The following is a 21,231-nucleotide window of genomic DNA, read 5'->3' as shown; positions in this document are numbered from 1 at the left end:
GTAAAAAGATGCTAATCGCTAACACAACAACAAAATACTTGATGACAAACTGCAACTTGTAATGTGTACAGTATATGATGATGAATACAGTAGAAAATGCTCATATGAAATATAATCAAACTATGTCTCACAAACACATTAGTATATTTTTGTGGTAGAAAGTGTCTTGCAGTTCTTATCCAGCCCCCCTCATGACCTGAGAAAGCTTACCTAACCAGAGAGCTCAGTGGACGCCGCACTCACTATTTTTTTTTTTTTAATTGAGAAAACACATTTTATTCTAAAACTAATACGTCATTCGCCAAAATGCAGTTCCCCCCCCGAAACTTGCACCCCACCAAATAATCCAGAAAAAAATCCCTAAAACCAACCAGCACCAAATTTCTCTTCCCAAAATACGTACTGTCTAAAATAGTTTTGATTAAATACACTTCCCCCGAAGTTTTTTTCCTTTAAAAAGCCACCATTCTCTAAAAATAGTTATCTTAAATTTTCTAAAAAAATCCACACCACCCCAAAAAATTCCTAAAAAAAGAAAAAAAAATTACAATTATTTTTTTTAAATGACAATTAAAAAAAACAGCCACACCTTTTCCACCAAAATACAAGACCTTTATTTTGAAGGGAAAAAATCCCCATGTTTTCTAGTCTCACCAAACAAAGTAAACAATTATTCCCCAAAGACTACAAAAAAAAAAAAATAATAATAATAAAAAAAAAAGGTTTAAATGGTAATTAAAAAAAGGTTTAAGTTAAAGTACCACTGATTGAACCCACAACCTCCCAATCTCAGGGCGGACGCTCTACCACTAGCCCACTTATCTGGTCAAAAATACTTGTCCCCCCCAAAAAATCTTCCCTTTTTAGTCTCAACAACCAAAGTAAACATTTAGTTTCATCATGAAAATAGCTACAATCTTTCTGTCAACATTACATTTAAAAACAAAAAACAAAAACAATTGAGCATTTTTGATTTGTAGTAAGCGCCACTGCTTGACTGCTTTAACCAGAGTCCTTGCTCCCTCTACAGGAGAGCAAACGAACTACACCCCCAAACAACAGTTGCAAGTAAAACTTCCAAACAAGCACTGTTCATTTTTTCCTCACTGATTATTACTAAACACTCAATCTATATCATATGAAACCAAATAGGAAGCATCATTCAATCACATTAGTCTTTTGTTTTGCACTGTGTTTACTGATAACAAATCTGCACCCGAGTCGCATTTCTTGCCCATTTCTGGGTGCGTTTGAACCCACCGGGTCGCCCGGCACTCCAGCACACAGGGCCTCCTTTTGGTTCCCTCCCATCCCGCTCAACTCGCTCTCTCTTCCTCTGCTTCCTCTAGCTCGCTCTCCCCCCTGCTAGGATCCTCACAGCTGCGCCGACCAGGTGCGTTCCGCGGCCGCCCCACACATACACACACCCACCCACACGCGCGCACACACACGCACACACACCAACGGACGCAGCAGGAAATGCCTAATACCAGTTTTAGAATGATGCCACTATGCCAGCTTGTCAGCGAGAAAAGACGACATTGAGACAGCGAGTGAAAGTGACAAGCGCTCCGAGAAAAGCGAGATGAATGCATTTGCCTTCAATGATCAATTTGACTCTGACTGCTCGGGTCAAATTTGTCCCATTCTGACATTTGAGAGCATTAAAGTGGAAGTCAACCTTAAACATTTCTTGACAATAATATGTTATATGTGACCTCACTAGTCGAAACTAGACATTCTGATTAATATTACATTTGTGGAATATGAGTTATGAAGCAAAATCCAGCCATTTTTATCCATCTTAGGGGACGGCCATTTTGCCACTTGCCTGAAGATGACAGCTCAGGTAACAACCAATCAAAGCTCAGCTTCAGAAAACAAGTGGCAAAATGGCCACCCCCTAAGATGGATAAAAACGGCTGGATTTTGCTGCATAACTCATATTACAATACGCAATATTAACCAGAATACCATATTTAGACTAGTGGGGCTGCATAGAACATATTATTGTCCCCCCCAAAAATCCTAATTGACTTCCCCATTACAACAACAACACACCCTAAAATTTGATGACTTTTCTTGAAGTGACTCAAAATACACTAAAAATGAAAACATTTAAAACTATTTTCAATGAATCCCCCCCAAAAATCTTGAACTTACTTTAAGTCACGTATTTTATTGCACGCTAGGGATTTTGTTCACGGAAGGGGGGGGGGGGCAGTCCACAGAACTGTCTGTGTCACCACCACATCTGCACAAGGTGCAACATTGGTTTTTAAATGGTCACAGAGGGATAAACTCGAAACAGTTAAAGATGATCATTGATTAAGGATTGATCGGCGATTTATTAATGTCAGACGGGCTAAAGATTTGTACTTCATAATTTCACCATGGAAGAACATTTTGAAGATATTCTTGTCCAGGGTTTACTATGTGATTTGAAAATGAACAGTACATAAGGGTTAAAGGGGAAGTTCAAACTGTTGGCAAGATTTGATTTGAAAAATCACTTTTACTAGGCCCATGTACAAAAATTGCTTCACCTGAGGCACAGTGGTTTATTGCGAAACCAATCCGATCATTTGACTTACGTACTACTGTCATGTGATACAAAGTTTTAATACATATGATTATCTTTTTCAAATTGCAAAGTTCCCCTTTAATGGATGTGTCATAAACAAATGTCCAGTTTGAGCCACCTAGTCACGTAAAAAAAAAAAAAGTCGCTGATGTGTGCATGTGTGAATTGATGCGTGGGTGGATGCACATGTGTTCTTATCAAGAGGAGTGAAGGGGTGTGTTGGGGGAGGGGGTGGGGGTGGGGGGTGGTTACTAGTTATTTTGGTCTGCGGCTCACCACAGGCCCAGCCGTCTTCTTGCAGCACAAAATCTAGAGGATGCGCAAGAATCTACTTTAAAAGCTGCACTACAGAAGAATTGTAAAGTTTGTTAACTCGAGGGCTCCCCCAACAGTTGTGAAGTGGTAAACGTGTGGATGGCGTTTTTTCAACCTTTACGGAGCCAAAACCCAATGCCCTGGCTATAAATAACCCAGCTTTTGGACGAGCCAGCTAAGTTAATTATTTCATCCAGTGAACCCAGCAGTTTAAAGTGTGTATTTTTCCAATTACAAATTCTGTGGTGTGTGTACGTATGAAACTTGCCGGTTCATTACCTCCACCAGGGTTAAGAACCACTGATCAAGACCAGGGTTCAGCAAACTTAAAGAGATACTTGACTCATTGAGCCATTTTCAGCAGCAAAAAAAAATGTCCAGAAGAATTTGGTAACTTTATCATTTTTCATGTACAATTAATACTTTTAAATTCGAATTCAAACCCAGGAAACAGCTGAGCCATGATTGGTCGTTACCTACTTCCTTAGCACAGCTGATGTCATCTGATGCAAGTGGAAACATTTGTTTTTAAAGTTATTAATTGCACACAAAAAATTATGAAGTCATCAAATTCATTCTGGACAAAATATTAACCTTTTACTGCTGAAAACGGCTCAATGAGTCAAAGTATCCCAGTAAATACTCCAAAGAGTCGTTTTGGCCATCTCCCACAAATAGTGGGAGCCTCAAAACCAAAAAAGTTTACAACTCAATAAAATCTATAGAGAAGACAACTTCCCGGGTGGAGGTCATCTTCTTCATGGATGACAGGACGCCGCGGTGTGCAGGTGGCGTACGAGCCGTTGGGACCAGTCGCAGAACACCTTCAAGCTGCGGGACAACTCCACGGAGTAGCGCAGAACGTCAAACGCGGACGAGACCGCGGGAAGCGACGGCCGCGGCGGCGGAGGCGGGACGACAGCATCGATCTGAAAACCACATCGTGTCGGTTCGCATCAATGTAAACGCTAGCAGCTGATTGGCTGCAAATGCAAATCTGTTGCGGTGGAACAAGTGAGCGAGTGGCTTGGCTCAAGTTGGAGGTTGCTGGTTCCATTCTCGGGTCAGGTTGTCCTGTGTGTAAGTTTCCCTCCCATTTTCCAGAAACATGCTAGCATGTTTTTATTTCATTCTTAAACATGGCGGCTAAAAAATGCATTTACACTGAAGTATTGAGAAAACCAGTTGTGATTTTTGTTGCTAAGTGGGGTTGTTGGCGTCTGCTCAAAGTAATTAATTAAGTAACTTGTAATCTAACTTAGTTACTTTAAAAACAAGGATTCAATTAAGTTACTTTTAAAATGAAGTAATCACTAAAGTTAATTTTAAACTATGTTACTTTTTGAAGGTAACACTGGCCCTGAGATTGCCTGGCGACCAGTCAATTGATTCACCCTGTTATGCACCCTGACACTGACAGACGACCAGTCCATGTTTTGTCTTTAAGTGCCCTGATATTGACTGGCAACCAATCTATTGTTTAACTTTATATACCCTTACATTGGCTGGCAACTAAGTCCATTGTTTGTCTTGATGTGCCATAATTTTGAGTGGCGACCATTCAACGGTTTGTTCATACGCTCTCCAACACTGATGGGCGACCATTCAATTGTTTTTGCAACGTGCACCCTGACATTGACTGGCGACCAGTTGATTTTTTTCTAAGTGTGTCTTGAAACTGACTGGCGAGTGGCGACCAGTCCACGGTTGGTCCTTATGTGCATCAATATTGACTAGTGACCACTCAATTGTTTGTCCGCAGGTGCCCTAATTTTGTGTGGTGACCAGTCAATAGTTTGTCCACGTGCTCCAACATTGTTGGACGTAATTCAATTGTGTTACTATGAGTCTTGATTTACCTGGTGACCAGTCAATTGAGTGTGTATATGTGCCCTGACATTTATTAGTGACCAGTCCAAAATTTTCTTTCTTCAAAGTTTTCGGTCCTATTTGACAACCATTCTATTGTTTTTCTGAGATTGAAGGGACCATTCAATTGTTTTTTTTATACATATGCCCTGACATTGACTGGCGACCAGTCCTCTCTTGACAGGCACTATACAAAATGTACGTTTTGTTGTTATTTCACTTCAGCTTGTTGCATTATTTTTTACGCGCAAACATTATGAACTCAAATGCATTATCTGTTTTTTGGGGGTATTTTTTTTTGTTTATCCTTTTTTTCTAATCTAAAAAACTCTTGATAATGTGAAGGTACGTATCTGGTGTCGACCCATCGGTCCACAGCCTCACCTGGATCAGGGCCGTCCTGACGAGTCCGGCCAGCTGCAGCAGGTGAAGACGGGCGGCCCCCGCAGCCTCGGAGGGCAAGTTGACACTTTGTGCGGCTGCCTGGAGCCACTCCACATGCACTCTGAAGGCCAAAGTGTGCACGTACAGCTGAGGCAGATACACGTTGGCCTGCAAGGACAAACAAATGTTGCGCATGTCACTGCATGGTGGCCTTCACAAACACTCAGCTACATTTGCAACCTAAATTCTCATATTTAATCCATCATGCAATTGTACAAAATTATTTCCAACAGTTTGTTCATTTCTCTTGGCTGCTTTGCCTCAGTAAATGGATGTGGATGCAGGATTTTTTTGTCAAATCAGGTTTCAGCCTTGTTGCCATATGAATATAATCTTCACAATCAGTCAGCGTGGCTCATGTAAATTAAATAATATTAATAACAGTTTCTTTTGTGCAGTTCTATCAAATCATTTAATCAAACTTTATGTATACAACACCTACCAGAACATTTTTTGGTGCGTTTCTACAATTGTGACAAATTACTGGCGGGATTACCAAATAATCCCTGGTGAAGCCTGCAAACCATGTGCACAGCTCTAAATGTGTTTTACGGAAATACTAGACACATGTACGGCACTTGTATATGTTTTGATTAGTCTGGCAAGTCCGAGATTGATTACCTTGCATGTACGGAAGTGCGACGCAGTCGTTGAGATGACAGGAAGACTTTGTAGTCGAACCTCCAGCAAGTCCTCGACAAGCTCGTTGTCGCGCTGAAACGTAAACGGCAAAAAATTCGATTGGAAACTTTTCATTGAAGAAGATGAGGTAGTGGAGGGGAAGGATGAAGGAAAGGGGGATGGCGGCTGGAGAGGAGGGACGGAAGAGGAGTTATGGCAGTATTATGGTGACCTCGAGTTGTAGCAGTTCCAAAGTCTTCCTGATGTCGTCCATTTGATCGACAGCCGATTTGAGCACCTTGCAAAGGACGCCGTTGTGGGTGTGGCGACACCGCGAAGGCCGCAGCAGCTCCATCAACAGCAGGAGACAAAAGGCGGAGTGCTTGATCACTGCCCAGGAGAAAACACCACCATGACGATGATGACGCATCATGATTGCCACACTTCACCAAGACAACAAGAACACCAGCTCTTTGAAATTCGGCTTCCAAATGACTGAAAAAAACAATACTTTGGTGTCGTCAATCAAAGATTTCAAAGGACAAAAGAGTTTGTGGCCTTGTGTGTCCTGAATGATGAAATACGTGTGTGTTGTGGCGCAAAACCATCAAATCATTTTTCCTCATTGGAATGAATGGAAACACCATTAATCCGTTCCAGCCTCCCCCAAAAACCAACAAAAACTGTCGTAATGTGTTTTGAATGAGAATATTAGTAGCCTCTGAAACAGCGGTGCCTTGAGATACAAGCCTGACAAGTTTTTTGAGACATGAGCCAAACTTGCGCAAACTCGACATGCGCGTTTGAGAGTTTGGCATGTTAAGTACAATTAGTGAATATTGTTCAAAAAATAATCTACAGGCGGGTTATTGTCAGACTCAGCTGGAGGTTACTGTCAAACTAAACAGCAACCACATACTGTTCCCTGCGCTACCTTGATAGCATTTTTTTGTAACTTTAAAAGTGCAGGACGGATTCCTCAACCTGAGAATCCGAATACAGCGATTGCACAAGTACACGTTCACACAAAGAGAAACGCGCAACCTGCCACCGACACCTCAAGGACGGCCACATTCTCACCTCAAACTTTTCCACCAACTGTCTTGACTTTGTCAGGCCAGAGTTTCCACCGGATGTTTTTTGAGGTGGCTTTTGTTTCTAAAAAAGAAAAACACTCTTTAAAACTCAAATAGGGCCTTGTTGAACTCATCACTGTATAGACACATTTGAATATTAGTAATACTAAAAAGTTTTATGTGGTAAGAAAAGCACAAAGGGAGGGAGGCTTTAAGATGGTGTATATGATTGCATTATTTTACTATTTTTTGTTTAATTTACTATTCAGTGATTATCAAAGTGTGCTCTCTCTAGTGGTACACAAAGAATAATGGAATGAACCTAATTCTGGTTACTTAATTCTGTCTGTTAGCGAGAGCCACTACATCGTAATAACTTACATTGATGTTTCTGCATTTGGCAATTTATTATTATATTATATTATTAGTATGGGATTTTTTTTAATGGGCTTTAGGTGAACTGATGAATACACACACGCTCGCACGCACGCACATACTCACCCACATACACAAAAAAAAGTGTATATGTATATATATATATGTGTGTGTATATGTATATATATGTATATATATTAAAAAAAATAATAAATAAAAAAAAATTAAAAAAAGAAAGAAAAATGAGAAAAAAACATTTTTTTAATAATATATTTTTTATTATTTATTTTTTTTTAAAAAGGAGAGCAATGATGATGTCAAATTGAATGAATAATACGGAGCTCTATAAAAAAAAAAAGAAAAAAAAAAAGAATAATGGAATGTTAAAACAAGTTATTTCTTCAAAGAGGAAGTAAACCCCCCCAAAACATTTTTGACAAAAATATGTTCTACGCAGCCCCATTCGTCTAAATATGTTATTCTGTTTAATACTGTATTTCATTTATTTTCATTCAAGCAGCAAAATCCATATCCATAACAACCAATCACAGCGCAGCTTCAGAAAACAGGTGAGCTGTGATTGGTTGTTGCCTTAGCAACACTGATGTCATCTTCAGTCGACAGCAAGTGGCAAAATGGCCGCCCCCTGAGATAGATTACAAAATTGTAATATTACATGTTTAGACTAGTGAGATCACGTATACATATTATTGTCAAGAAATGTTTAAGGTTGACTTACACTTTAAATTTAGGAGATTTATTAAGACCAGTTAAGTTGTATTTAAATTTTAAGTACAATATACTTAGTAGGGTATAATTCTATTTATGCACTGAGCTAAAAATTTGCTAGTAGTATGATGACGATTTGATCTTTTGTGGCAATAACTCACATTTACTGTTCCATGGTCATCACGACACGTTGAGCTCTGCCATCACTTTCTGTAGATGCATCATAAAGAAAGGCAAAAAAAAAGAAGAAGCAATTTTCATTTTGTGCATGTTTTCTCAAAGATTTTATAATTCCGTTATGTTTGTGCTACAAGCCGATTCACTCACCTGTATGATGCAATGACGGTTGTCCTTGAAGCCGGTGCACCATCCATCCAAGTCAACATTCGTTTGCAACGCTACTAACGGCGTTGGCTTTGGATAAATCCATGTTTTTGGAAGACACTAATTTTAGTGGCAACGTGCACTTCAAACGAATTGTCAACGGTTCTTGTGAAAATCCGCAGCTAGCTGACGTCCCATGTAAACGTTTAGCGGAAGGGCTGGTAAGCAATGCACCATCTAGTGGTGAGCGTTGTTATTACAATTTAAAACTGACTAGTGATCTATTTGATTGTTTTTAATAAAAAAAATAGTTAGTTGTTTTCCACCATTGAACGCCTTTAGGGGAACTTTGAATTTAACACAACCAATGTTTAATTCAGAAAAAAAACCCTAATGCGTCACCATCAGCCAGGATGAATTTGTAGTATACTTTCAGTTTACATACACGCACGCACGCACACAGGATCAGTGTGGGTGTTAAGGAGCAGCTGCTTGGAGACAATCATCTGACTCTGTTTGCTCCTGGTGCAGCCATCATCATCATCATCATCATCCTCCACCATGAGCGTTCCTTGGAAGAACATGCCCCGATTCGGTATCAGGTTAAGATCTGTTGCAGATGAAAAAAAAGGCGCAGGCCGCGGCGCGAGCTTGTGAAAACATGCCATCTACGCACGTCCTCGTTCTGTACGCGCGTGTCATCAGAGTGGCACCTGAGAAAGCCGAGGGTTGCGCAACGCCACTTTCCTGCGTTGTGTTGTAACGGAGGGCTTGCCGGCATGCTGGCAAGCGTGGCGGGGCGTGGCCCGCATGCCGGCAGATGCAGATAAAGACATGAAGAAAAGTACGTTTACAGTAGATTATGCTAGGCCATTCAGAAGTTAGTCATCTTGTAGTTTCATACTTGAGTAAAAATCTTAAAATATTTGACATGAATTGCACTTTTAAAATTCTAAATTTTAAAATTACATGTGGACGTCCTTTTGTTGCCAGGTAGAATTTGCAACCATTTTGTCCATCAAAGGAAAATTACAAAAAATGTGATACTTTACAGTAATGCTAATAATGTTGTCACAGACAACAACAAAAAATACGGAAATCAATTTCTTGGATTCTGCTTGCTGGTTAGGTTGCACTTGCACATGGCTACTAGTTTTAGGCGGCATGAGCAGATTAGCTCCTCCCCCCCAAAAAACATCCCAGTCAAGTCATGTTTGGATGGCCTTTGTTGCTAGGCAAAATTCACATAGCTCAATAACAGTCATTTTCACAATTTTAATTTCTTGGCAGTACCAGAATAAGGACAGGGAGAATCTTCCTTGAAAACGAAGTGTGACCAAATTGTGATTTTATTCATAAATGCCAAACGCCATCTTGTGAATCCAGTGAAGAGCTGCCCCCCTAATCATCACTGTAGCCCACATCCTCCATGTCCCGAGCCCCCCTGTTGCTAACTGGCAATTGTGACAATGACTCGTTGCACTTATTTCTGCATTTCCTGTGTGTGTGTGTCACACGCTGCCAGTGTCGGCTAGCATGGGCGGACGCACACTGGCTACCAGGTGCATAGTGCGGGAAGTAAGCCAATAAACCGGCGGCCCAGTGAGCAAGCCAACTGGGCCCCACGGCCACGTGCTGCCCTCCTCTTAACCCATTAGTGTTCCCTATAGAGACAAACAACGAGCTTATGATACAATGGGACCAAACAGTGGAACAACTACTAAAATGAAGAATTAGCCACAATTCGCCACGCCGCTAGTTAGCAGTAACAGACAAAGACTGGTCACATTTCTGGATTGCGTTGCTCTCTTGTCATTACGACAAAAGTAAACAAACAGAGTAGACTAGAGCAGACCAAAACTTGTGTCAATGTGGTAGCCATGTTGGCAGGGGCGACTTTCCCATTAAAAACAGCGTACGGATGTGGCGGCCATGTTAACTTAGCATTGTTATGGAACACAAACAGCCATAGGCGTTAGCTTAGCTTCTCCAAAGGCAAAACAGCATGTCGTATAGACCTATTCTTGTCTATGGATATTCTTTTCATTCCAGCCAGTAGTGTGCACGTTTCTCAATCGTGTCATTTTTGGTACAGTAAACTTATGGTGAAAAAAAGTAAGTGCTAATATTGTAGCTCATGAACGTGACCAGATGAGTGCAATTATCCTCACTCCAAATAAGCTAGGTTTGGGACTTTCTTAACTGTTGTAGGTTTTGTTTTTTAATATTTAGTTAGAATACTGGATGTTGCTAACCTATGAAAAAAGTAAAAAAAGTGTTAATCGTTACAAGTCCTCATTTTTACTGCATTTAATCGTAGCTCACTGTTTGTGTTTGGTTAGCTGATGTTTCTTGTAGTTTGGAAATTGTGGATGTGCTGCGCTATCAAATTGATTTGGCGCCGCCTATAAAAAAGTAGGATTACAATATATTTATGATTTTGTGTGGGGTCGGGACTGAGCCCTGCCGCAAAATTGACCCCTGCTTTAGATGCTCAACGGGTTGTAGAACCTTGACGTCAAATTTTCCTATCCCCCCCCCACACACACAGAAGACTTTTATAGTTTCTAATACCACTTTTGAAGAACTTAAGAGCAGGGCTAAGTCAAAGATAAGGTCAAAATGCAAGAGGCCAGCGCACACCAGGCGCATCCCGGGGGTTCGCCCTCTTCCCCCAGCTCGTCCCCTAGGGCCGCAGATGCAGCAACCCAGACAAGGCTGCGCTTCTCTGGGCAACACAGAGGCGTTGCTGTGCTCCGGTTCCTGGAGCCCCGGCGCTCCGATAGAGAGGCCCTGCGCCCATGCAGGAACCAGAGGGGGGCGGAGGGAGAGGATGCAAAACACATCTGGCAGCTGCGAAAAACCCTGCATGCTACGAGAGAAAGGGCACGGCGTAGCGTGCGGACCTCCACCAAGGCATTTTCTCAATTGTAGCACTTTTTGAGGTAAACAAATATTGTAAAAAAAAAAACAATTATCTATATAATAGAGGTCAGTTTTACACACAGCAAACTTCAATCAAATGAACCCAAATTGCAAAAATTTGCTAATACTTGACAACCAACACCAAAAGTTTGAAATTGCCTATAGATGCCACAAGATGGCGGCAAAGCTCCTCCACTCACATAAACGCGAACACCCAAAGCAATATTTTTGACATTGCTTGGGCGCACAAACAGTATCTATCATTTATGTTGTCAATGCTTTAGTAGGACGCTTTGATATTGTAGCATTATGCTAGTAACACATTAGAAACACAGCCACAACTTAGCTCAGCTAATAAATGTTTGTTGTCGTAACGTGCTAACGCTACTGGGCTACCACCACATAAGCTAATGAAATACACCAGGGAATGGAAATTCACAAGTACACAGCTGTGGCAACAAGTGTTCTTAGGAAGTATGTTGCCAAGTGCATTCTTAGGAAGACCGTATTAGCCAAGTTCATGAGACCAAATTCCACGTTCTTGCTTTATCCTATATGACAATGGCCACTTTTCTTTGTTATCTAATGATGACCAAATCTTTATGTTTTATGTTAATATGGGCTGCGGCGTCCATCGAGCTGCTGGTCCACCACCACACGAGCAAGCTAGGTTGCTAGTGGGAGCTAGCGGCTAGCTAACATGGTAGCTCGCTTGCTTGCTTACCATAATGTAATCAACCTAAAAGTCGAATAGAACTAAACAGTTGCTAAGCAGTGACTCATTTAAGTACCGTCGTTTGAGAATCACTTATAGAGTCAACACTTGTGTGAATGTCAGAAAAATAAGAAGCAACGGAAAGGAGGACGCGGTGCATGATGTGTACGTGCGTGGGTGCGCATCTCTGCAAGGTGTCTCACTTGCTTCTTTGCGTGGGCGCTGCCGACTCGCCGAGCATTAGGCGGCACACAGGGCGCGGCGTTCGAGGTGGCGGTGGGCGACAACGTGTGCTCATTTAAGTGTGTGTGGGTTGGAGTGTGTGTGTGTGTGTGTGTGTGTGTTCCTACTCGACTTCTCACAATGACTTGTTTTTGTTTGTTTCTGTAGAATTAAACAAGTGGCTGGGTACAAAAAGGGAGAAAGTAGAGCTCAGGAGAGCGCAGTGTTGGCGGTTCGATTCGCAGGGTAGCACAGTGAGAGGAGGGACAAGCAGCCGGCTGGAGCGCCGGCGCTGTTTGCGGCCAGCTGTTGGCCTATTAAAGGCACATCTGCACACAATAGGCTCTGTCTCAACACACACACACGTACATGTATACGCACTGAGCTTGGTTATTGCTTGTGCGTTGCAAACAGACAGAAAGAGAGCGCACAATAACAATTTGAGTCGTTGTATTCAGAGACTACCATGCAAAATTTGCTTAGACCTCATATTCATGGAATCCCTCCGCATTGCTGCTACCTACATACAGTACCTACAGTGGATATAAAAAGTCTACACACCCCTGTTCAAATGCTAAGTTTGTGATTTATTTATTTTTATTTTATTTTTATTTTATTTTTTTTTTTACACAGATCGCGACTTGAATACTTCTCTATCTTGATCTGTGTGAAGAAATGGGAAACTGCTATATTACACCACTTTGAAGACACAAAATGGAGAATTAAGTCAATAAAAAATTGTTACAATTGTACAAAAACTTTTGAATAAATAAATAAAAATAAAATAAATCTGTGAAACCTGTAACCCGTGATGGAGGCGTTTACTCACGGACGTCTAAAAATAAACTGGACTCAGTGGCCTCTCGTGCCGGAAACCAGAGCGCAACCATATTGCGTTGCCACTGATACCTGCAACTTCTGCACGGTTTTCGCTGAAAACACGGTTATCAGTGCATGTTATACGCCAGGATTGAGACCCTCGCAAAGAACGGACTTTACTGGCTGCATCGACCGATCACGGTATATTTTATCTCAGCATGATAAATTGTGGCTTACAGAGATTAGGGTTCCATTTCACAGCATTTTTTTTCCTGATGGTCTTCACTTTCATTTCATTGTTGATGGTTCTGACAACATGATGTAGACGAATCTTTGAGTGGCACTCGGAGAAATACCTCATAACTTATTGGAACAACCGTACGCCACGCACTAGCAATTTTGCTATGGAGATAGATAATAACATGAAAACACTGCTTAGTGAGTGGCAACGCAACATGGCCGCCATTGACATTACAGGCCCAGGCTATTTTTTAGACGTCCTTGGCATTCCTATATACATTTTGTAACATTCTTCTTTGGAATTTTCTGACATATTGTCCAAAAAAAGCATACTTCGACTTGCCTTTTGAGGATTAGCGCCACCCACAGGCAGAACTGGAGTAGCAGCACTAACCAGCGCTTGCTGTTTTCATCGCTGCTTCCGCTAACAAACTTGCACTTGCGGGTACGCTCGGGAGCAAAAACCTACCTCTCTTTGGCACTATTGTTCGGCCTTGGCAGAGGTCTACGATCATTCTAGTTAAGGAGGTCATTAGCTCGCACACATGCACAATAATAAAAACACGACAACGTGCCAAATTAAATTAAAGCCAGGTGCTGTGGAACAGCTAGCTGTCCCAACCACATACCTCTCAGTGCGGTTCCATCAAGTAAGCCACAGCGCGCACACACACACACACACACACACACACACACACACACAATGCTGCATGCAGACACATGCAAAAATATCTGTCCCAATACGAAAATAGGCCCCGAGAGGTTGCACCTGCACCTGTGCCCTGGTCCACACCTACACACAGGTGTCAGGATGTGACACACACACACACACACACACATAATAAGAGGAGGGAGGGGGAAATACGAGAGCGGGGTGAAACAAAACTGCGGTTGACCAAAAGGCTTATTTGGTGATACGATCGGTGTGTGATTTTCATTTTTAACCAGGCTGCGGGGCTGATTTGCTTAAATGTACGTACAACCATAATGTATGTATTCATGTGAAAGAGAGCACATTTCATGGCGAGTATTTTGGATCAGTTGGTTCTTCACACGATACGCGGCGTGCTTCAGTATGAGAGCCCAGTACGGACATTTGCGCCTGTGACTCATTGCGCTAAATGAAATGATGCGGCACAGGTGACGAGTAATCGGAAATTCACCTCAACGACACAGACAACAATGTGTCATTTCCAAAGTTTGATTTATGTAAATGATGACAGTCAACCAAGAGTGTACTATTATTTGGATAAAACAGACATTTTGTTATTGTGATGTCCACCACTTACTACTTGATGCAATTCCATCAATTATTACTGCATTATTGCTGAATTGAAAACATTCTAATACTAAAATTCACATTTTAAAATTCATATTTACCCCAAACGTTCTGTTTGTGTCATACAAACATATGACGCCATCATGTGGAATAACACTGTTACTGCATCCCAATTAATCTCACGACAGCTGTGACTACATTTTTTTCCCTTTCTTCTCTCAGCAGGGGTTCTCAAACTTTTTGGGTCCAGGGACCCTTAACATGAGAATGTATTTTCACCCTTATAACCCTAAATAAGTAATTATAACCAAAATGTGCAAAAGTGTTTACTTGAATGTATAAAAATGTGAAATATATTTATTTATGCGGAACAAAGGCCTTGAGATGCAACCTCTCTTTTGCGAGGGGCTCCCACGCACACCTGAAATCATGCAATTCTAAAACTAACTAAACGTGTCATTAAAGTAAAATTGTCCTTTATTTTCAAATAATATCAAACATGAGCTTTCAGGGTAGTTTATTTTTACTTTAATTATTACGCACTACCTGGTGACCTTTTTTTTTTAATTTATTATCTTGCACTTGACAAATACTTGATATGTAAAATAAACCTGAAAAAAATATTAAAAGTAATAAAAATTAATGCACTTTGAGGGGGGGGGGAAGAAACTAAATATCTTGCTCTAATAATTCATTAAAACTAACTGTATTTTAAAAACTAACGTCAAAACAAAATAAAAGCAAACAAACTATAATGAAACAATCAAAACTATTATAACACTGGTGCACACTGTACACTGACTAGCAAAGTCAATACAGCAAACACGCCTCCATCCCAGGTTCCAGGTTCGTGGTCCCGCTACTTAGCAGACTTTTGTTTTACACTGTGTAAAAGCGAAAGAAGACTGAAAGCAAAAAGTAGGCCAACAGCATTCCTAAATCAGGCTAGTTTGTCTTGAATATTTTGTAATAAACCCTTTGTACTCCTGCTTCTAAAATATACAGAAAAAAAAGAGTTGCAAGTCTTTGGCCATGATAATCGATGGATATTGTGAGATGATAATTTAATTTAGTTTGTAAAAACGGATTACCGGTATTTATTATCAGGATTTGTCTTCTCTGTTCATTAACTGATAAGTCATTTTTGCCAATGCTGATTGTTTACAAAAGTTATTTGAAAGCTGTAGATTCTAGCAATTAAGATCTGCCTCTGTTCACACATCATCATCATACGACCATTTATGGGCAGTCTGACGCTCTGGGTGTAAATAATTGAGTATGCTTGTTTCATTGATGTGCTGGTCTCCAAATACATACACTTAAAAACTTATATACATTGCCAATTATCTTGCAGGACCCTGGAGACCCAAGTCTGAGAACCACTGTATACAGTATGTGTTGATAATTAACTTCTGATTACGCCACTCAATATAGTTGTCACTTTAAAGAGAAACATATCACAGTTGGTTGTCTAGGTAAAATTGTTTTAGTAAAGGCCTCAATCAGGAGTCAAATAACCTTAAGGATCATCCGCAGTTTTCCTTACGGCTCGTCGTTGCCCGCTCCGATGGGGCAGGAAATTCCGGTGCCTTTGAGGCCGCAGTAACCTTGAGGTTGTTTCTTCAGGTACTGCTGGTGGTAATCCTCGGCGTAGTAGAACAGCTGCAGCTCCGTAATTTCTGTCGTGATGGTGCCCATGCCCTTCGCCTCCAGCTCCTGTTGGATAAAACACACATAGGAGTCATGAAAAAAAAATTCAATTATTTGTGTCACTGCGTATGTTGCAACCGCATTGTTTAAATGAACTTACAAAATGTCAACAATGTGCCCTCACTAGTCTACCCTGTAAAAACAAAACAAAAAACATGTAATATAAAAGAAGTTTACTTTTTTTTTTTTGCTCCCCCCCCTGTATTTTAAAAATAACATTTCATTTACAAAAAATAAACTCGACAGCAGGGGGCAGTGCTGCATAAAATGTCAGCTTTCTATGGATGAAAATGGAAGGATAAATCTGATTTTGCGGTGAATGCGAACCGAAATAGGCACAAGTTCATTGTACTTTGGGTTGAGAAAATGTTCAGTTGTAAGCAATAAACACATTATGAACAAACAAACAAAAAAGCCAAAGAAATTTTCAGCTTCCCACTAATGTTAAATGCTGTTTTGTATCCGCAGCACATTGCATGTGAACTTTCCATGCCGGCGAGGGCACACGTAAGCGTTTGCGTTGATTGACAGAAGAAAGGAGCCTGGTCCTCTTTCTAGTGCAGCGGTTTGCCCGCGGTGGGACCGCGCATCATCTTCACATCTCCTTTGTTGAGACTCACGTCGGCGCTTACACTTTCCTAAACACCTTGAAAGGAGCCTCCAAACGCTGTGATTTTCTCCGTCGTTCAAAACGGAAAGGCTAGTGTATGGTGGCGCGGTGGGACTTGCTGTGGGCAACAAGTAGCTCAAGTCGGGGGTCTTCACACTTCACAACAATGCGGATATGAGGAGCTTCGCCTTCGGGGAGTTGGGGAGGAACTATTGCCAGAATTTGTGTTTAACAGAATCCATTTTATTCCACACAGTCGAGCAGTTTTGGAAATAAATACTGTACATACTTTTTGAATGTGGAGAGGAGATAACATGTAGTGCAGTAAACCCAATAAGCCAAGTGAATAGCAAAAATTCAGTAAACCGACTAATTTGGGGGAAGGGTTCGTCCGTTGGAGCCTATTGTTTTGTACTTTCATCATAGCATAAAAATGTTCAGTACAAAATTATTGTAAATAAAATATATAATTTTATTGAAACCCATTGACAAGTTCCAAAGTTTATAAAACCTTACCTTATTGGTTCTTGGGGGAAAGATAATGGTGTACATGTGGTCGCATTCATTAGCTACTATGTTACCGCTTTATTTTTTGCCTGTGTTATGATTTGATAAACTGCAGTGTCCTGAACCAAAAACAGCATCGTCCAGAGAGATGTACAATGAAAACAACATCCATAGATATTAATAGGTCGATACTACATGCTACTTTAAACTAGGTATGTGCCTATGGCGGATGCTAAGCTAGCGTCTAAGCTAAGCATTACATTTGTCGGAAGTCTCTTCTGACGTTTTTTTTTTTTGCCTGCTCTAGTCTACTGTACGTCTGTTTATTTTTGACAAAACAGCAGCACAACACAGAAACAGAAGGTGTCCATTGACACTAACATACTAACCAGCAACTTTCGGAGCATTTTGAGTGGGCTGGACACTATTTTTTTGGAGCCGTTGAATATGGGGTCTGCTGGAAGTCTGCAGAGCCTGAAGTAAGTCGAGTTGGAGAAAGTTTCCATTACCTCCGTGCTCGTTATCTGTGTTTTGATTTTGTATTTTTGACAATTTTTCCCATTCAATAAACAACTGAAACCGCATCACATTAGCAACTGTCGCTATTTTTGAAGTTCAATTTAAATAAATAAATAATACTAATATTTTTTTCTCTCCAAGCAACAACTCAAATTTTAAACCGCAACACAAGGCAACAAAATTGACCAGATGCCAGCTAACTCATAAAGTGGGACGCTTGTAAATTGCAATACAAGGACCCACTACAGTTTAAACAACATACCGGAAAACAAGATCCGAAATATATATAGTACAGATGTATCCATATTTTTCATGTAATTTGTACTTGCATGAAAATAGATACATAGAAAAAGAAATATAGATACTTCTGTACTACTCTAAAACAATAAATAAATAAATAAATAACGAGTGCTTCTGCCACCTATACGTGGGAAACTGCATGGATGATATAAAAATGTTCAACAGATCCCACAAGCAAGGGAAAATGAGTGCACCGGTATGAAGTCTAGTTGTCCACACGGGGGCAGCGTGGCACTTGTTATGCGGGGCTCTGCCGCAGAGGCTTCTCTAAATCAAAAGCAATGCACCCTGCAGAGAGGCTGAGGCAGCAGCTGACCTCCAAGTCCTCGGCAGCTGCCTGCTACAATGTGAAGGCTCTAATCCCCCCGCAGGAGCGTCCGCCGGCCAAATCCCTGTGCATGGAATATCAGAAGAGACGCGCGTTTAGTGTTTTTAGCGGCGTGACACACTAGCATGTGCTACATTAAACAGCGTGCTAGCACAAGTGCCGCTCGGCTCGCCGTGGCCTAATTAACCACTCATCACCACGGAACCACGGTGGTAGCAGCAAACCCTTCGGGGTAGGAGGGTGGGGATTGGACACACAACATCCAAGCTACATCACCCCCCCAACCCCTTGCACCTTCACGCTCCATCCTACGGCAGTCACAACACGGCCGCCATTTTAGAATCTATAAATCAGAATGCAGGGCGTCACGCCGCTGTGGCTAACCTGACGCGGCTTTTCTCGCTCGCTAGCAGTGGCAGCGCGCAAGGAGGAGGGCGAAACATTCCGTGTGAACGACACGTCAAGATCTTTGCCTGACAGAAGCATAATAGTGTGTACATTAGCGTCACATTTGCCACCTCAAAAGTGTGAAATAAACATGGGCAGACATGGAAGGAAAATGTTATGGTTCAGGATGGCCAGAATCAAATATAGGGTCCGGAAACATTGGGTCATTTGGCGGGACGTGCTTTTGGTACTAAGGCCTTCAGTGGGGACTTAACTGCACAAAATTGTGCCACATATCACCTGCAACAGTTCAGAATCAATATTCATCGAATGACATGACAATTACATGACAAAAAATGAAATAAAAGGCACCCTGCGATCCATAAAGTTTGATTATTAAACATAATGTGCGCAGAACCGATACAGATGTTTTTTGCGAGTTGAACTTGGCTGTAACAAGTTTTATTCTGACTAACCAATCAGAGGCAGAAAAATTATGATGTCATCAAAAAGGCACTATTAAGGCCATTATGCTGCATTCGAGGATGGTCGAAAGTGGGACATATCCCAGTTGGCTTTTCCCCAATTCTGACCTGAAAGCATTCGAGATGAAAGTAAACAACCAAAATGGCAGATAATTTGTTTTTATTTTGGTCTTCAAAACACGTTTTGACCTCCAGCAAACTTGCCTTTTCGTAATTTTGCTTCATTTATTGTTTTTATCTCATTTCATAAGCATTTCATACAGTTCGGTAGCTCACCGTATAATTTCATGCAGGGAGATACTGTCACGTACGTTGTGTTACGTGAAGTTATGTTGAATATTTATGAATGAAGAAAGCTATCTAGTTTCATACTCGAGTAAATTGTGTTTTACCATTCACGGTCTATGTTTCCAAAGGGGTCGCCATTATAGAGTGACGTCACATTGAAGTCGGTTGGTGAGTGAGATTTCCGAGTTTCCCGTACACACTTCCTGGTTTGAAGTCTGAAAAGTCCGACTTCCCGCTTTCCTCGAATGCAGCATTAGAACAAATTTGAAATCTGATTGGTTAAAGACACAATACCATTGGTAATGGCCAGCACTTCTGTTTCTAAAGGCACTGGGCGGATTAGATCGACATGGCAACATACACGTTTAAATCTGATTGGACAAAAAATATATAACAACCACAAACAAATGCTATAAAATCAAGAGAATTGATCGTTAGGAATAGATTAAGTTAATTTAAAAACTGTTTCTACCATTAAAGTGACCTAAAACTTGTACAAAGAAAAGTAAGTAAAAATTGCACAAGTGTACACACCTTCTAATAACTTGGGATAAGGCTATGTTCAGATTCAATTAAACCTACCACCATTAGAAGTCACTCTGATTAACCCCAAATAAAGTTCAGCTGTTCTACAATGAAGACCAAGCACCCTGCATTAAAAGGCAACACTTTTGGAGTTTTATTTTATTTTATTTTTTTGCAATGACAGTGGCCAAAACGCACAATATACTTTTATCTATGCAGGTACGTGCTTTTAATTGGCCCAAAGTTAAGTAGGGAGGAATAATTGGTTGATTATTGTTTTTATTAATTCACCAGTCACCATTTGTGGGTATCCACTTTTTCAAAACAATATCATACGACATGATTTTATTACAATTTTGCTGAACCTCCAGCGTGACCAGATCCTGTTTTGAGAACCACTGCCTTACCTAATACGGCATTTTCTGTGTGAGGAATAATTAGCCCAGCCGCTACATTTGGTTATTCTCATTTAGAAAGGATTGTTTAAAGGAGGTGATGAAAAAATGTATAGCAAGCTGTCACACTAACCATTGTTTTGCGCAGCCATTTTGTCACAACTAGAAAACAAGCTTGTAGGGCTGAATAATTTTGAAAAATAATCTGTGACTTTTTCCCTTCCTCAATAATCGCGATAGCGATTTAATACGCCATTATTTTTTCAAGGCCCTCTTCCTATGTATTCTTTTTTTAAACAAACACTAGCAATAAATTGTATTGAATAACAATCAACATTTATGCTACATTACATGTGTTGGTCAAATGAACTATGAATTCAAATGAAAGACAATTTATTAAAATTATAAACTTCATAGTGACCTGCAGTCATGACGTCAACTTCCCAAAATTCTACCAAACAAGTGTGGCATAAGCATAACTCTTAAAACAGATAATAATGCAAACAAATTAGTGGCTTTAACGTGGTGCTTCTTAAGCACTGAATTTATCTAGACACTAGAAAAATACATATACAATACATATACAAATTTAACCAAGCTACAGCCTTTGCGATTTGAAACTTGCATTCTACTACATTGC

The 21,231-nt window shown here is 40.7% G+C and overlaps 2 protein-coding genes across 8 annotated transcripts in view; both read right to left on the bottom strand.

Moving 5' to 3' along the window:
* Positions 1 to 2,495: 2,495 nt before the first annotated feature.
* LOC144044975 (uncharacterized) lies at positions 2,496 to 14,296 on the bottom strand. 3 transcript variants are annotated; one of them, XM_077559723.1, is made up of 6 exons: positions 8,175 to 14,296; positions 6,914 to 6,991; positions 6,066 to 6,276; positions 5,834 to 5,926; positions 5,153 to 5,320; positions 2,496 to 3,828 (listed from the first exon to the last, which is right to left on the bottom strand). In XM_077559723.1, exons 3-6 carry the CDS (start codon positions 6,264 to 6,266, stop codon positions 3,658 to 3,660), a joined length of 633 nt encoding a protein of 210 aa, XP_077415849.1. In that variant the 5' UTR covers positions 6,267 to 6,276; positions 6,914 to 6,991; positions 8,175 to 14,296; the 3' UTR covers positions 2,496 to 3,657. The 3 variants fall into 3 exon arrangements, with proteins under 3 accessions (XP_077415849.1, XP_077415866.1, XP_077415858.1); XM_077559740.1 differs by having other exon boundaries at positions 6,066 to 6,223; positions 8,175 to 12,764; XM_077559732.1 differs by lacking the exons at positions 6,914 to 6,991; positions 8,175 to 14,296 and having other exon boundaries at positions 6,066 to 6,298.
* Positions 14,297 to 14,445: 149 nt separating this feature from the next.
* The window catches only part of msrab (methionine sulfoxide reductase Ab), a 54,754-nt gene continuing 47,968 nt past the window's right edge, over positions 14,446 to 21,231 (bottom strand). For all 5 annotated transcript variants that reach the window (XM_077559675.1, XM_077559684.1, XM_077559713.1 and 2 more), the window contains one exon: positions 14,446 to 16,253. In XM_077559675.1, coding sequence (XP_077415801.1) covers positions 16,080 to 16,253 — 174 coding nt within the window. In that variant the 3' untranslated portion in view covers positions 14,446 to 16,079. The remainder of the gene's footprint in view (positions 16,254 to 21,231) is intronic.

The sequence above is a fragment of the Vanacampus margaritifer genome, chromosome 1 (genome assembly GCF_051991255.1).
Source record: "Vanacampus margaritifer isolate UIUO_Vmar chromosome 1, RoL_Vmar_1.0, whole genome shotgun sequence".
Lineage (NCBI taxonomy): Eukaryota > Metazoa > Chordata > Actinopteri > Syngnathiformes > Syngnathidae > Vanacampus > Vanacampus margaritifer.
The sequence above is the reverse complement of the archived record's forward strand: the minus strand, read 5'-3'. Positions and strand labels throughout refer to the sequence as shown.

What these genes read in the sequence shown, in the direction of transcription:
- LOC144044975 (XM_077559723.1), bottom strand. Translation starts at nt 6,266, where the DNA reads ATGATGCGTCATCATCGTCATGGTGGTGTTTTCTCCTGGGCAGTGATC. An exon ending in TGGAACTGCTACAACTCGAG is followed by an intron (nt 5,927 to 6,065) that starts GTCACCATAATA and finishes TTTACGTTTCAG; the next exon opens with CGCGACAACGAGCTTGTCGA. An exon ending in TCAGGACGGCCCTGATCCAG is followed by an intron (nt 3,829 to 5,152) that starts GTGAGGCTGTGG and finishes TGTGGTTTTCAG; the next exon opens with ATCGATGCTGTCGTCCCGCC.